The sequence below is a fragment of the Pyrgilauda ruficollis genome, unplaced genomic scaffold, assembly GCF_017590135.1.
Source record: "Pyrgilauda ruficollis isolate IOZ18807 unplaced genomic scaffold, ASM1759013v1 scaffold49, whole genome shotgun sequence".
NCBI classification, from domain to species: domain Eukaryota; kingdom Metazoa; phylum Chordata; class Aves; order Passeriformes; family Passeridae; genus Pyrgilauda; species Pyrgilauda ruficollis.
The window spans coordinates 3,651,959-3,667,029 of record NW_024526488.1 but is presented as its reverse complement, the minus strand read 5'-3'; the positions used below and the strand labels follow the sequence as shown (position 1 = coordinate 3,667,029).

The 15,071-nt window shown below is 39.3% G+C and overlaps 1 protein-coding gene across 13 annotated transcripts in view; it reads right to left on the bottom strand.

The window, feature by feature from the left end:
• The window catches only part of RC3H1 (ring finger and CCCH-type domains 1), a 61,098-nt gene that overhangs the window by 21,263 nt on the left and 24,764 nt on the right, over nucleotides 1–15,071 (bottom strand). For 12 of the 13 annotated variants that reach the window (XM_041479537.1, XM_041479541.1, XM_041479546.1 and 9 more), the window contains exons 3-9: nucleotides 9,416–9,536; nucleotides 7,942–8,181; nucleotides 6,682–6,857; nucleotides 5,665–5,865; nucleotides 4,383–4,515; nucleotides 2,734–2,852; nucleotides 1,064–1,176 (exon numbers count right to left, since the gene is read on the bottom strand). In XM_041479537.1, coding sequence (XP_041335471.1) covers nucleotides 1,064–1,176; nucleotides 2,734–2,852; nucleotides 4,383–4,515; nucleotides 5,665–5,865; nucleotides 6,682–6,857; nucleotides 7,942–8,181; nucleotides 9,416–9,536 — 1,103 coding nt within the window. The remainder of the gene's footprint in view (nucleotides 1–1,063; nucleotides 1,177–2,733; nucleotides 2,853–4,382; nucleotides 4,516–5,664; nucleotides 5,866–6,681; nucleotides 6,858–7,941; nucleotides 8,182–9,415; nucleotides 9,537–15,071) is intronic. The other variant, XM_041479543.1, reaches the window with a different exon arrangement.

Genomic DNA, 15,071 nt, shown 5'->3' with positions numbered 1-15,071 from the left:
AACAAAACCATCCCAAAGCAGAACTACCAAGCTCCATTTCATTAGCGTGATGACAGAAGGCAAAAAACTCTTCAACTGTTTCTGCAGCACACAGTACTAAAGTCCTAGTCCTTGCCCATATGAATAACTGTCTTTGTCATTCTAACACCACATGCTCTGCTCTTCTTTCTTTGTGTTTTGTCTATGCACTGCATGCTGGTTATACAGGCCACGAACTGACATTAAAGCTTTGAGTTTCAGATTAAGAAATTAAAAAGAAACACTGCATGCCAATTCCGAGCCTTTGCAGTATTCTTCTCATTAAAAAGAACCTTTTATTTGAATTATTGTAGCCCAAAAAAGCAAGTAACAAGCTAATATACTACATAAAATACACTGTATTTATTTCTTTTAGCTCCTAAATAATCCATTTTACTTTAAAAAAAATTAAAACAACTCCAGAACAACATCAGCATCTTGCTCTTGCATAACTGGTAGCCCTCCTAAATCTGTAATGGATCTAGAGTGCAGATTTGATATGAGCATAATTTTTTAACTCTACAACAACAGATGTAACCAATTGAAGGTACCTGCATGAAACTTTTTGACAGATTGCACAAAGAATCGTTGCAGGAAAAAAATCTTGAATTGTTTGTTTTTAGCTTTTTGGAGAGCGAGCAACACATTCCTTACATTTGGAAAACTGCCAGCAACCTACCTGAATGAAAAAGGAAGAGAAGTACCCCCAAACAACAGCCACTGTGAATGCCATCACACAGCATGTTTAGTCACACTTAAGGAGTAGGGAAAATAGCCCACCTCCAAAAACTTTGGATAACACTTGTGTAACATCAAACTTTCAGAGCTGCATTACTGATGAACAAAGCAAATATCCTGCTGTATGGAAGAACAAAGAGCTCCAAGACCTAAGAGATGACTGTTACGAGTTTATCACATTACTTCTTACTAGTTTAACAGCCAGGTTATACCTCCTTTCCCCCTCATTCCTAAATATGAGAAATAACTCTTATAGACAAGTTGAAACTAAGACTGGACTGCTTTCTACTAGTAGAAGAACACTTACTTTTCCAGCTCCTCCTGTGAGTGTGCAAAGGTGCAGCTGGCCCCCCGGGGACATCCTCCTCTCTGCTTCATGTCTCGGCACATGTATGTCTTGTACTTGCTGTGCTGAGGGGGCTGACAAGGTTAAAGAAACCAGGTGAGATGCCTGAACAAAGTGCACTTCAGCAAGCTGAATGTATCATCTTATCAAAGGCCTGAAGTTTGACTGTTGATAATTCCTCTAATTCAAGTACTTCTAAAATACCTGACATGAAACAAACCTGAAGTACTTTTGTTTGGTTTTTTAACAGAACCAAGAGATTCAAGAGTATGTGTTTTGACAACCAAGTCTCTCTCAGTTTCCTACAACATTTTTATTCAAACTGCTTACTAAAGTGCTTGACTAGAACACAGCTGTACATTTTAGGACACAATTAAGTGGACAAAACTGATACAGGATGAAAAAATTACCAATAATCAGATATACCCTATCAATAGTTCCCACCAAGGGACCGGTCTGTAAAAGTCAACATGCCTTCTGAGAAGCCAAAAGGTGTATGTATATCTGTCAGAAGTCACCTGCAAACTGTTGAAGTTTTTTTGGTTTTGATTTTGGGAGCATTTATTTTGTTTGGGTTTTGTTTGGTTTGTTTTGGGGTTTTTTTGCCTTCTACTGCAGTGAGAAGATCCAGGCAGAGTGAACATAAGCCACACAGCCTTTTACTGGCCACTGTTGCCAGGTAGTGCAACTTTACCCAGATTCAGCAGACATCCCTTTCCTACTCATGAGGCTCCGGGCTCCCTTCCAGGCAGCACGCCATGTACTACAACAAAAACTCTTGATTTTTCCCCTCCCAAATTCCCATTTATGCATTTCTACTGTTTTTCCTTTTGCTGGTGACAGTGCTCATTATCCATCCCAAGTAATAAAAAAGGTGAAACAGCAGAAATAATTTGCTTTAATGCTGCCTTTTTTTTTTTGGCAGAGATAATCTTTTTACTAGTTGAGCTCCCCAAACCAGCTCTCCAAGAGGATGAATGCCAAAGTGACAGAGAAGTAGGACTGGGACAGGCAGCTCTGTACTTCAGCAGCATTTATATCAACCGAGTTACACAACAAAATGACATCAAAGGAATGTGTGATAAGGTAACTATGAGATAAGTTAATACACAATTACATTGTCATTGCTGAAAACAAAAAAAATTTGCTTCAGGAACTTGGATTGCACCTTCATATCAACTGTTCTTAAATCTTCAAGCTCAACAGACCACTAAGCACAGGTATAAGGATGATTTCATTAACAGAGAGTCAGCTGGCTGAAATATGTCACATTTAAACAAAACCAAGAAAATCCCCACAAATCACAGCAGCACCCAGTGCCCCTTCCCCACCCTCTGCTCAGGAAGGTTGTCATTCATTTCCCTAATGAATTCCCCTGCAGCTGGATCAGACTGTTCTCCTGCCATCCTAGTGAGCTGTGAAAATCAGTTCAACAGATTTTGGAGGTAAATATGTGTTGTTTCACATTTTTTCTTTTCTTGTTTCTTTTTTGATAAATATGAATTGCAGTGATGTTTTCAATTAGCTCCTTGTCACATCAAATCTTTCCAGATGACATTAGTAAACGTCTACTATAGGATACAGCAAATAAAACTTAGGGGTGCATATTTCCCAAATAATTTCGCTTTTACCTGTTGTTGATCTGTTCCTTTTTTGCTGTGATTCTGGATATAATCAACTAAGCCATGAACCACAGTCCTCACAGCAACTAGTCCATTTTCCAGTTGTTCCCATGTTGGAGGTGGAGCATCTGTAGCATGGACAGCAAACACCAAATACAAAAACAAAAATCAGAAAGATTTTCCAAAACCAGGTACAAAATCCCACATCAGTATCACAAAACTTGACTAGCCAAGTTTATAAAAAACATTTCATCAGTAGATAAAAAACATTCAGCACCTTAATTCTGAGACATTTAGCTCTTACAGAATAGAGGTATCTAGAAACTTAAGACCAAACTGCCCACAATACTGAATGAGTCAGTAAGACCATTATTAGCATGTAAAATTATTTCCTTTTACAAGAACTTTCTCATCTCACAAGAACTCCAGAGTAAAGACACTGTACAAGCTCTTCTCATTAAGAAAAACATCAGGTTCAAAATCCCTCTTTGCATTCAGACTCCTGGTGGTAAAATCATTCCATATGAATACAGTCATCACTGGCCTGATTACACAGGCGAAGATGTAGAACAGCAACAGAAATTAATGCCTCTCATGTGGAAAAAACATCACAAGGCAAATCTATGAATCAGAGCACCATCTAAACCACTGTGAATAAATTGCAGTCACAATTCTATAGGAGCACCTTTTCTTTTTAGCCAATTACTTTTTCAAAGTTTTTGAATCTGTTCCAGCAGCTGACACTCCCACTGTGTGCCTGCACAGTCTGCTGCAAAGGACAGTACCTCAAAGAGCCTTTCAAGATCTTTAGCAGAATTAATTACATTATATTCCACTCACAGGGACTAAATTCTTCCAGAAGTACTTCAACATGCTTCCCTGCTGTTCTTTAGGCAACTCAACAGTACAGAAAAAACCACAAAGACCAGACTTGGCTACCAAAATCAAGGGAGGCTATTAGTGATGCCACCTTCCATATCAAGTTTTTGCAAACAAATTGGCAGTACACAGGTTTGTCCCCAGCTTGTTTCAGTACGAAAGATTTGGGAAGAAAGCACTGCATCTCCTTTAGCTATGAAGTATAACTGGTCCTCACTGGAAACGAAGTTTAACTTCTGTTTGTTTAAATGAATACGAAGTACAGTTTTTCATCTCCCAAAGTTGTAGTTTATATCTTTTTACTATTTTGATATACAATATTGATTTTACAAATTTTAGTAGGTATAAAATAAAACTTCTGCCACAGGACTTTGTTCTGTCCCTTCCCATCTCTCTCAGGTAGTCCATCCTTACAGCACTGCTGACTTTTTCAAGAATTTCTATCTTTCTCTCATCTGTCAACAGCTTAGGTTCAATTTCCCAGTTAAATTCTTTCCACCTATCTTCTAGTTGCTAGACTCTTTCCTAGTTTTGAAGAATTACCTATGATCAAGAAAAATAATTAATTCTGTAGGGTAACAAACCAATGTTGTCTAGACTGACTTTTGTCTAGCTTCTCTCTATTCAATCTATCAAAATTCTACTCTGGAATCTAAAACTCTTTAGTTGATGAGTAATGAGGACTTTTCCTTACACTCCATGATCAGTTTTCAATCCTTGAACAGTGTTAAGCTCATCTTGCTAAACTTAAAGGTTTTCATAAAAACACCCAGATTTACCTGGACTGGGATCAATATTTGCTAGGAGCTCTAGGTGAGGTCTAAGACGATTCAAGTTAGCTGGATCTCCAGTCCTCTGAAGAGCAATAGTTAATTCCTGAACACTCTGTGCAAACGAGGCTGGGGTCTGCAACTTAAAAAAATTATCATAATTAACTTTCTACAGGCATAGCAATCCTCATGGTTTCTGAAGGTTATTCCACAGGCTCACAAGAACTGTCTCCCAAAACTGGAGATAGACGTCTTTCACAGAAGCCCATTCCAGTGAACCCTTTCCATTAAGAAAGCACAGTTCTTTGACATTGCATTACACTTTGAAACAGACAAAATAAAGGCTGGTGTTATTTCTAGCAATAAAAAGTTTCTTTTGTGTTGTGCTGCTACCCAAAGAAAAAAATAGGCCATATTGGAAGCAATTTAATTTAGATTTCTGGAGAGTCTAATATCTCCAATCCCCAAACCAACAGGTTTGCAACCTGCTTTAAATTGAGTATAGCAAGCAGAAAATAAAGAACAAGATGGTTGAAGGAAAAGATAGCTAGCAACATTCCATTTCCTAACATCACTCAATTCCAGTTTTAAAACTGTTAATTCTACCTAGATCCTTCAAGAGATGTTTGGCAGGATACTTCAAAAAGTGGGCAAAGGCATAAATACACAGCAGAAGCTATCTTGAAGCCAATCCTGTTGCACAGCAGCCAAAGCAGTTGTTTCACAGCTTTCATAACCATTCAACAAGGTTCAGTTCTTCCCACCTAATTCAGGCACTTAAAAAAGCATCCCCTAATCTAAAAGCCCACTTATCCTATGTTGCTTCTGAACACAGATAGTTTTGGGCATTTCCAGAGTTTAGGTATTTTATTTACAAAATGTGCTTCCACCTCTCTGTCTTACTTCAGACACAGACATGAGAAACTAATTTTTTTTCCAACTTATGCACAAACTTCCTGCCCGGAAACATGAACCATTAACCTCTGCCACTACATTGGCACTTATCAGCTGTTCATAAAGGTCACCCCCCAATTATTTAGCTAAACTTTGTGGGTTTCCATCTGCAGAGAGAAGTAAAGTAGCAAAAATGTGCAGATGGCAGAGGAAGCAAGATTCACTAGGTTACAAATATATATTCTAATTATTTAGGACATAACAGGTTTTGAAATAACAGGACAAATTATTAACAGGCAAGTCCCCGTGGGCACAGTTTTTAAGTTCAATGTTACAAACATTTATATCTACTACAGTTGCAAACAAGATGGGCTGGGCTGATTCTAGGTGGCTTTACCTTGTCAATGATACTCTGCATGTGGGATTTGTGAGACTGGTCTCCATATAAGAGCGAGGACCACTGGTCTGGCGCAATGCGCAAACCCGCTTCCATAGCTATTTGAACTATCTGGGAATCGTGTTCCCTTCTCAGAGCTTCGTAAGTCCGAAATTCCTCCTTCAGTTGCATCAGGGAGGAATCCTCATCTCGCTTGGTCACCTAGGAAGGAGAAATGAGCCAAATACAATTAAGCAGGATAAGCCCAAGATTACGTGAAGTCCAAGGCAAGCGACGTCTTTGGTCAGCAACTAAGTCCTTTTCCTAAACTAAAATCAACTATGACACCACTCAGTGAACACCAGTTCCTACTAAAGTAATGCACACTTCACAGAGTGGAACCACTACAAAATGGACACAAAACATTGTTTACTTGGACTCTGACTCACATATTGGTCCAAGTGTCACACTTCCTAAATGACTTTACAGCATCCACACCTCCAATCAAGATATTTTGTTTGCATTGCAGAATTTTGTTCAAGGGTACAATTAGCAAAACGAAAGTGTTTTTCTACTCATTTAGCAGGAGAAAATGACATTTTAAGTTGAGCACCTAGTAACAGATATTAAATACCATGAAGTACATTAAGCAGTTCTTCATACAGCTGACACCCAAAAGTTTCCTATTTCTTTGATTCTAACCACACCACAACTGAATTAACAGAATTAGTGATTTTTTTGGCTTTAAGCCACTTCTAAGAAGGTGCTTTACATCCAGGTTTTGTAACAGTACCTCTATGAAACTGGACAGAGGCAAAACCTAACTTTACAGCTTCAAGTTGATGTTTCAGCCTACACTGCCATCACAGCTGAATGAAAAAGAACTCTAAATTCATGTAAGACTTAATGAGCAATACTTTCTCTAACTACATTATATTTTTAGGCACATGTAATGTAACAGGACAATGTAACAATAAAAACTGAAGGTGAAAACCAATGGTTTTCATAGCATAAAACTTCTGGGCAGAATCTTCATACCTTGAAGCACGAGGCTCTGTAAAGGAGCTGGACAACATGCCCAATGCTAGTCTTGGAAGCCTGAGGGAATCGCGGCTCCAGTCTCTGCACCACAAAGAGAACCAAGACCTTTCGTGACAGAGCAGATCCATCTTCCAAAGCCAGCAGAACCAGCTTTAGAGCCTCCTCTTGCATTGCTGAGAGTCAGGGGAAATGCAAAGAGATAAAGGATGAGAGAAGCCTAAGTAAAATTTTTGCAGTTTCTAGTTCACCTACAACTGGGATAACAGCTAAAAACTCCCACCAACAGACACAAAAAGCCACAGAGAAAAAAGGAATTGAGCAAGAAGGGAGGGCAAAGAGAGAAGGAACCCCTCCAGATTCCCAGACAGTGACTTGGGAAAACAGGACTTTTTACCTTTACTATTATTATCATTATTACAATTTAGTATTATATACTATATTAATATTATTATTACTACCACTACAACAACATCTGTTTTGGGCATCATCTGATAAGAAGGTTCCTGTCTGTACATCTCTTGATCATTAATATGAGTTTTCGAAGTGTATTGCCTACATGCCACACTTATCCCAGAAGAAAAAGCTGACAGGCTAAGGAAGACAAGGTTCATTTCTATGCAAGTAAAACAAGAGTGCTCACACCAATCAACCAGGCTGCAGCACTGCTATTTTGCTATGTAACCAACCTCTTCCTTCCCTGAAGTGGTATGGAAGTTAGTATCTCAAAATTAGTCTTCGTCTGTTTCAGTCAGGAAAAGCTTCACTATTTTTTCATTAAGAAATTGGCTTCATATTTCAATACTCAACAAGTGAAGTCTGTATTTTCAATGAGACTTCATTTTTTTAACCAATATTGATTTCTTTCTAGTATTTTAAGCAAAGGAATTTAATTTACAAATCCACAACTTCTTAAAAATGTGTACATGTAACTGTAACAAATCTATCCCCACAACTGTTTAGTATGTTTATTGCCTTAACAAGGAAAAGAAGCCATGCTTCCAGTAACCTTATTTTTTCTAGAAAGATCTTCAAGGGATAGATAACAACAGAAGGACACCTATTCTGAATTTTACAGAACACTTGAAAAAGCATTAAAAATACAAGAAAACCCAACAGACACAAAATTAATTCTGAAGATTACTATTAAGAAATTAGGCTGGTCCTTAATAAAATCACTTGGGCAACTGGACAGCCATTTATCAATGACTCAATTCTCAAGTGCTTCTAGTACACCAGCGATATTGTGATGTCACCTACCTGGCCCAAGGAACTGGCACCCTCTGGCTCTCACTGCAGCCCAGAGGTTGGAGGAGAGCTGCTGAGGGTTTTGATGCTGGAGGATGAGCTCTGTGACTGTTCTTTCACCCAGCGACCGTGCTGCACGCATGGCTCTGATCCGCCCTTCCTCCTCCACCAGCTGGCAATGGACTAATGTCACAAGTTTCCTCTGCATGGGACGACTCAGCACGCTCTGAGTAGTACTGTTAAGACCCACACCTTCAAAACAAAATGAAACAGAATAATAAACTACCTCATACTCCTCTTCTTGTGCCAGTCTCCAGTGACTGTACTGGACAAGTGCAAACCTAGCTCTCCTGGTGTCCATTTTGTCAAAGGGAGTACTAGTCAAGACATATCATAAATTCATTTCACTTGGCAATAAAAGCAGTTTTCTGGTAGTCAGTTTCCCCACAGGCTTGATCTTGTGATTGACTGATCTGGCTTTTTAAGAAGATGGAACCTCTAATGAATCCTTTTCCCATGTTGGTAGTTTGTCCCACATCCTCCCACACAGATTCCCAGTTCATCCCTTATTCATGGACTTCAGGGATCACCTGGACATGTGTTTGTTTTCAGAACACATTTAGTTTCTTGCCTACATGTAGTACCTTCACTGTTTTGGTTTAGAGCTTACAAGAGTCCTGAACTGTATGGGTGGTGATTAATTTTGTGCCAAAACTCTGAATCACAAACATGCTGAGAGCCACCTAATTCAGGTTAAAGGAAGAGGTGACTCACTAGACATACAGCTGCCATGCTGAGTTTGCTCTACAGCCAGAGCTTGTTCACTGGGCCACCAGTTCCCAGAGTGATACTGCTGTCACACTGCACTGGTCACAAAAGACACAGACAGCTTGTCAAAGAAATAATTTTTGATGACCTAATGCCCATGATGCTCAACTGTACTACTTGGGTTGATTGACTGTCCAAATCTAGCACACGTAATATATATAAAATCCATACTCTTCAACACAGGGCAGGTTTGCTAACTCAGAATTACCCAGATTGATCCAGCTCTTGTATATGACCTTGTATAAAGAAAATATTACTTATCATTTTCCTTATCTATCTTATATGTAGCGACTTTCTCACATTTATTATTCATCCTCTACAGAACAGCTGCATCGCTACAGTTATCACAAAGGAGAACTGAAAAACAGGGCAAAATTATCTGTTTTTACTTACTCTGCAAAGATCAGTTGTCTCAACTCACTATGGCATGGCCAAAAACCTCAGCCTTTTCTCTGAATTATTTCTGACACCTTTCAATTCTACATCCCCCTCCCCTTCATGAAAACATAACCTTAATGTTTAGGAAATCTGTTTTAATTTGTTTCTAAACTAGATTTATATCCATTTTTCAAGCATACTAACTAATAATTTGGATAGTTTGTTCTGCATCTTATTTGGCTTTTTGTTTCATTTTCCAAGGAAGCAATGTAGGAACTACCTCTTGCACTGCTGAGTGGTTTGAGGTACAATGCCAATTCTTCCACACATTTCTTGCCCTCCTCATAATGCTTGGTATCTTCAGCTCCACTGCATAAAGTAATCGGCTGCTGCTCAGGAACCTGAAGAGAGACGACATGTACATCTACTATGAATATGCATAAATAAGTGGCAACACTGCTTACAAACACTTATTACTACACCACATTTCCTGTTTTGTTCTCCTTCTGTGATTTTTCTGTATTACTTAGCATTTTTCAGCTTATTTACTGAACAAACAGCATAAGAAACCCCAGTGAGAATGAAAACAAAAATACAGGATTTATGTTTAAGAGACTTCTTTTATTTAGTGGCTGAAAGGAACTAGAAGCAGAATATGGCACTTCCTATAACTATAAAACTTTGCCTAAAATAGAACACATTGAAACATCCCCAAAGCTGACTGGCCAAAAAACTCAGGGGGAAGAAAAAAATGAAGAGAACCCTGGTCTGCTGGTAAGTACAAATCTGTATCTACGGCCTCACAGCTCTAAAATCATCCAGGGATAAGAGACTGCAGCTACTTAAGATTAGTGGAAGAAAGACTTAGCAGCAAATACAATAAGACACGCTTGGAACATATTCTGACTAGTTACAAAGCATGACCAAGTTATCCTATGCAGTGCACATGAACACACCCTGTGAGTATTTATCTGATGATAGACGCCAACTACGTTCTTGGGGCTTTGTGCTGGGTTTTTGTCAGGTGACATTTATTTCTTCTTCCAGTCATTCACCAGAAATGAGGATTTTTCTGAAGGATTTGCACCACACTCCTCCAAGTTATAATTTTTGTTCTACTTTCCTCTTGGAAAATTCTTAAAGCTTTAATCAAATTTGAGGGTGCAGTATAGCACCGTACTAACACTTCTCAACATCACTGTTCAGCAGTCAACCCAATATGATAGTGCAGACAACTGGAATTCCTCAGAAGACTAAACACAAGTATTTGCTGTCAAAGTCCAAATATATCTCAGACTTCTATTTCCAAATCAATCCCCATCCCAGTGGCAATAACAGCATGCTAATCTCACATAGCTGCTTACAGCGACCAACCCAGGCCTTCAATCTAAAAGCAAAAGCCTTTAATGCTTCAGTTAAATACAGATACAAACCTGCTTACCTTCATGTGTAATCCAGCCATGGCAAGAGCAGCATTATGATGGCAGCACCAAATAAAAGCAGTAAATATATATCTAAAATGTATATACACACATGTATATGGCTGCCATCAATAATGTAAACAGCTTTTACAGCAATTTTAATAAAAAGCAATGCTTCAGCCATATAATCACACTTCTCCCTAGACAACTGGGTCGCCGTGCCAAGTTTCTCCTTTGACACATAGAGCAAAATAAAGTTACTATCTTGCTTTTCCAGCAGGTAACAAAGAAAAGTCTCAAAATGCAACATCTCAGCTGGAATTAACATAGTATCATCCCAAACCAATAGAAACAAGATAGAGGCTGTGTCTGATGCAGCCTTCTATTCCTACTGAAGAGAAAAACCCAAGTTCAATCACACCAACACAACAAGGTTAGCCTCGATACTTATCACTGATAGAAGTTAACTTACAATGTTCTGTGGGGTTTTGGTTTTAATTCTGGGCCAGCAGTTGGCTGGGGTATTTTGGTTTTTGGGTTTGAGGAGTTTTTGTGTCTGTAAGCAAGAATATTTTCAGCAAAAGGAGATTTTGCAACTCTGCATGTTGGAGTGGTCAGCTGTAAACAGCCACAACAACCTCGTCTTGAGTGGTTTCTCAGGATTTAGGAAACTATTATTAACTCCTGCAATATTTGCCTGCACCTTAACAGAATATTCCACACCTCCTTTTCAAAGGCACTGCCATTTTAGCAATCTGCTTCTGCCAGGGAAGTTACGTAGCAGAACTGGCTTACAGAGCAAATGACACATCTCAAGCGTATGTGTCCAGACACTGCACCATCTCTGCCCTATTTACTGCAGTCACACATTTTGTACAAACTCCTGTTGCTCCTGCAGGCATTCCATCTAGCACCGCTGACAGCCCAAACACAGCGACAGCGTCGCACCCCCGGCAGACAAAGGGGGCTCGGAACAGACGTGGGACAGGAAGCCATGTTCAGCCCTGGATTTCGACCCTGAATTAAAGTGGGTTTAGCACACATTCAAAGCAGTGGTTTGGAATGCCAGACACAGCACAACTCCACCAGTGAGACACAAGGACTGTCTAGCAACTAACAGAAAGCTTCCCCTTCCCCCACGGAAAAGCTGGCAGAGAAAAACTTCCAAGAGCTAATCAAGCTATTCAAACACTATCTGCATATTGTTCCCATTCCTTCTCTTTTGGAGGGAAGCTTCAATGTAAAAATCTAAATGCTTTGTACAACTGTACTGTTTGCAAAATGAGCCTAGAAGAGATTAAACTTTTATCTGAAGCTGGAGTAAGTGTAGTACTGAAGAGTAAAACATGTTTTTTCTGTGGTTTGCAGGAGTGTTCAGGAGAAGAGAATTTAGTTCTCATGCAAACACACTTCATTCACGCAGTGCAGTTCACAATAAAATTTACAAGTAATTTTCCTTTTGCTGGTTGTATTATAGGCACTTCCAAGAGTTATTTTAATATTTTAGGGTTAGAATAATTGTAAGAATAGCATCTACCAAAAGAAAAATAATGAAGACATAATTCATATAAGTGACAGGAAATGTGAATTTTGACTTTGGCTCCATCATGCAACAGCTAAGGAACAACTGAGAAATAATTCAACTCGAAAGCATTTTCACTTCCCCTTCCCAAAATATCCTTCTAATAGCATGCATGACCCTATGGTAACTGCTGTTTACAAAGCTTCTCAATGCCTCAGAATAGATACCCCACAGAGTGAGCTCATTATTTTCACACTCAGTCCATATTCCGTTCTCTCAGACATCACACCCTTATGACAGTTTCCACTGCAAATATATTCACATCATGCAATCAACACCTCCCAAAGGGGATGAGAGCAAGACAGGAAAAATGATCTCAGCTCTTTAATTGCTTTAAATCTGTGATGGTTTTGCATGTATCTGCTTTGGCAATGACTGCAAGTATCCTGACAGTGGAATGTTACCCATCAGCATGGCTTGTGGCTGTGGGAAGAGACAGGTTATGACAGCATAAGGAAGGGGACTGGAAAAGAATGCTAAAGCATCATCTCATACCAGGCAGTGATTTTGAATTGGTGATTTAAGTGTAATTTGATGAAGAAAGTCAGCTTGAGTTGTCAGTAATTACCATTAGACATCTAATTGCACAGAATGAGAACATGTTAAACAGACCAAACTCCTTTTTGTATGGTTTGAAAACTGTTTCTAGCAATAATTCCCTCCCCCTCCCTGCAAATGAATGATTTGTTTCCTGGCAAGAGAAACCAAACAAAACCCAAAGCCTATTGTCTTTAGTTCCTCAAAAGTTTACATTAAAGACAACTTTTTCACAGATAATTCCTCTTTTGTGGCACATTATTTCATCAGAAGTTAAAATAAAAAATTATCACACGTGCCTCTAACAGCTCTGCACTTTCAACCTTCCCCTTTTGAAAGGGTTGTAAGTTAAGATCACCCAGTCTCTCATCATGTACAATTCCAGTATCTAGAATTGTGTTTATAATGTCCAGAAGGAGATTATTCCAAAATTATAGCACCACAGGCATTTCGGCATTTCTGCCACTCTACATCACCTGTTTGGAATGTGCATGCTGCTGTTTCGTGGTTAAAAGAAACATGAGGGAAGAGCTTAGATGAAAGAGTCATGATTAGGTACCTTCAAAACACTAGCCAGGTGACTGCTTAAAATAGTTACATATAGTGAGTAGTATGTGGATGCTTGAATAGCTACAATTCAAAACTTTATTCTCACAGAAACAAACTTAAGTGACTCCTTTACCCAGGAAGTCTAAGAATCAAGGTATGCTATGAATACCTTGCTAATTTGTGTCCAAGACCATTCTGTCTCCCTTCCCTCATAGCTCCTGCTTAGGTACTCAGCTATGTACAGCTTTCAGAGGAATAATAATTCTCATTGTCCCCTTATGATCCCTCTGCTCCCCTCATTTTATGCAGCAAAAATTATCTAGACATGGTGTGAACTACCTAACCAGAGAGGCTGTGGATAGGATATCCCATCCCTGCAAGTGTCCAAGGCCAGGCTAGATAGGGCTTGGAGCAAGCTGGTCTAGTGGAAGGTGTCCCTGCCCACAACACAGGGCTGGAATGAGATAGCTCCTAAGGGCCCTCCCAACCCAAGCCATTCTGTGATTCTGCTCTATTCTGTAACCACTGCCTTCCAGAACAGCCCCTGTAACCAGTGTTGATGTGAACCATACTACAGGGGAGCAGGTAGAAAATCTGAATCTGCAACAGCTAATTTTCACATGAAGGGTGGCTATAAAACCTGGGCAATGGGTTTCATTTAGAAAGGGGTGGGGAGAGGGAAAACTGAGAAGGAGTCTAATTCAAGTAAGAAATCAATTCTTTTAGTTGAGTTAAGAGTGACAAATCTATCCAGAGAGAGAATGACACCATCAGAGATATGTTACTGCTTTCCTGGGTGGCTGTGTGACAAACCCAGTATGTTTTCCTCAGATGTACAATCCTGCTTATTTCACTCGCTGTACTTGTGCAAAAGCCAAAGTGACTTGCCCTGGAATCCTGTCCCTGCTGCCAGTCACAGCAGAATAGATTTGTTTCTTTAAACTGCCTGCTCTCCTCCTCCACCTCCAGCAAAAAAGCAGTTAACAAGTATAAATGTGTGAATTCCTCAGAAGTCACTCCAAAGGGAAAAGAACAAACTGTTCTTCCCCCTCACAGATAAAAGCTTTAGTTGGGTTTTACTGTATTTCCTTCCAAAATGAAACCTGGTTTTTTGGATTTTAGCATTTACAAATAAAATATTATAGGTCTCTGTGGACTCAGGTTAAGGTGTACAGAGGTTTTTTTGGAGATTAAGGGACACTAATGACACATACATGCTCCTGAAACTAAACCCAGAAGTAGAAAAACAAATGGAAGTGGTTTCAACTGAAGCTGACACTACTCATGCTTTGAAAGCTGGATTGCTGCTCACAGACTATTTTTGCTGAAATAGCAGAAGAGTGCACTCCTTTAGTGGGACAGTTCAAAATCACTAGTTTCTCTAAAATACATTATTTTAAAAAATTTATCCTCAAATAAGCCTTTTTCTGTAAAAAGATTTTTCAAAATGGCAATCGTTTCCCTGTCCTTCAAAGGAAAGTAGTTGTATTCATTTCCTAGTAGTCCAGTGTCTGGTAAACACTGCAACAGCTGCCAGGATGGGAAAGGGAAGAAAAAGGAGAGCAAGTTATACTGAACACTGATTTCATTCATGTGTTCATTTGAAATCAGGAACTGTCAGGGAAGGTGGTTCAAATGTCTCCTAAGGGGAAAGTTTGTCAGCAACAAATACCCAGCTAGGATCCATGGTTAGTGTTACAGGTAACAGACTGCTGGGAGTAGCGAACAATCAGAAATGAGTGGCAAAGAACAGGGGTGGGAATAATGTATCTTTTGGTGGCATTTTCAGCTTTAAGGTCTTGATGAAACAAGGTCCTATGAATCTTCATCACACAAAATTTTCAGAT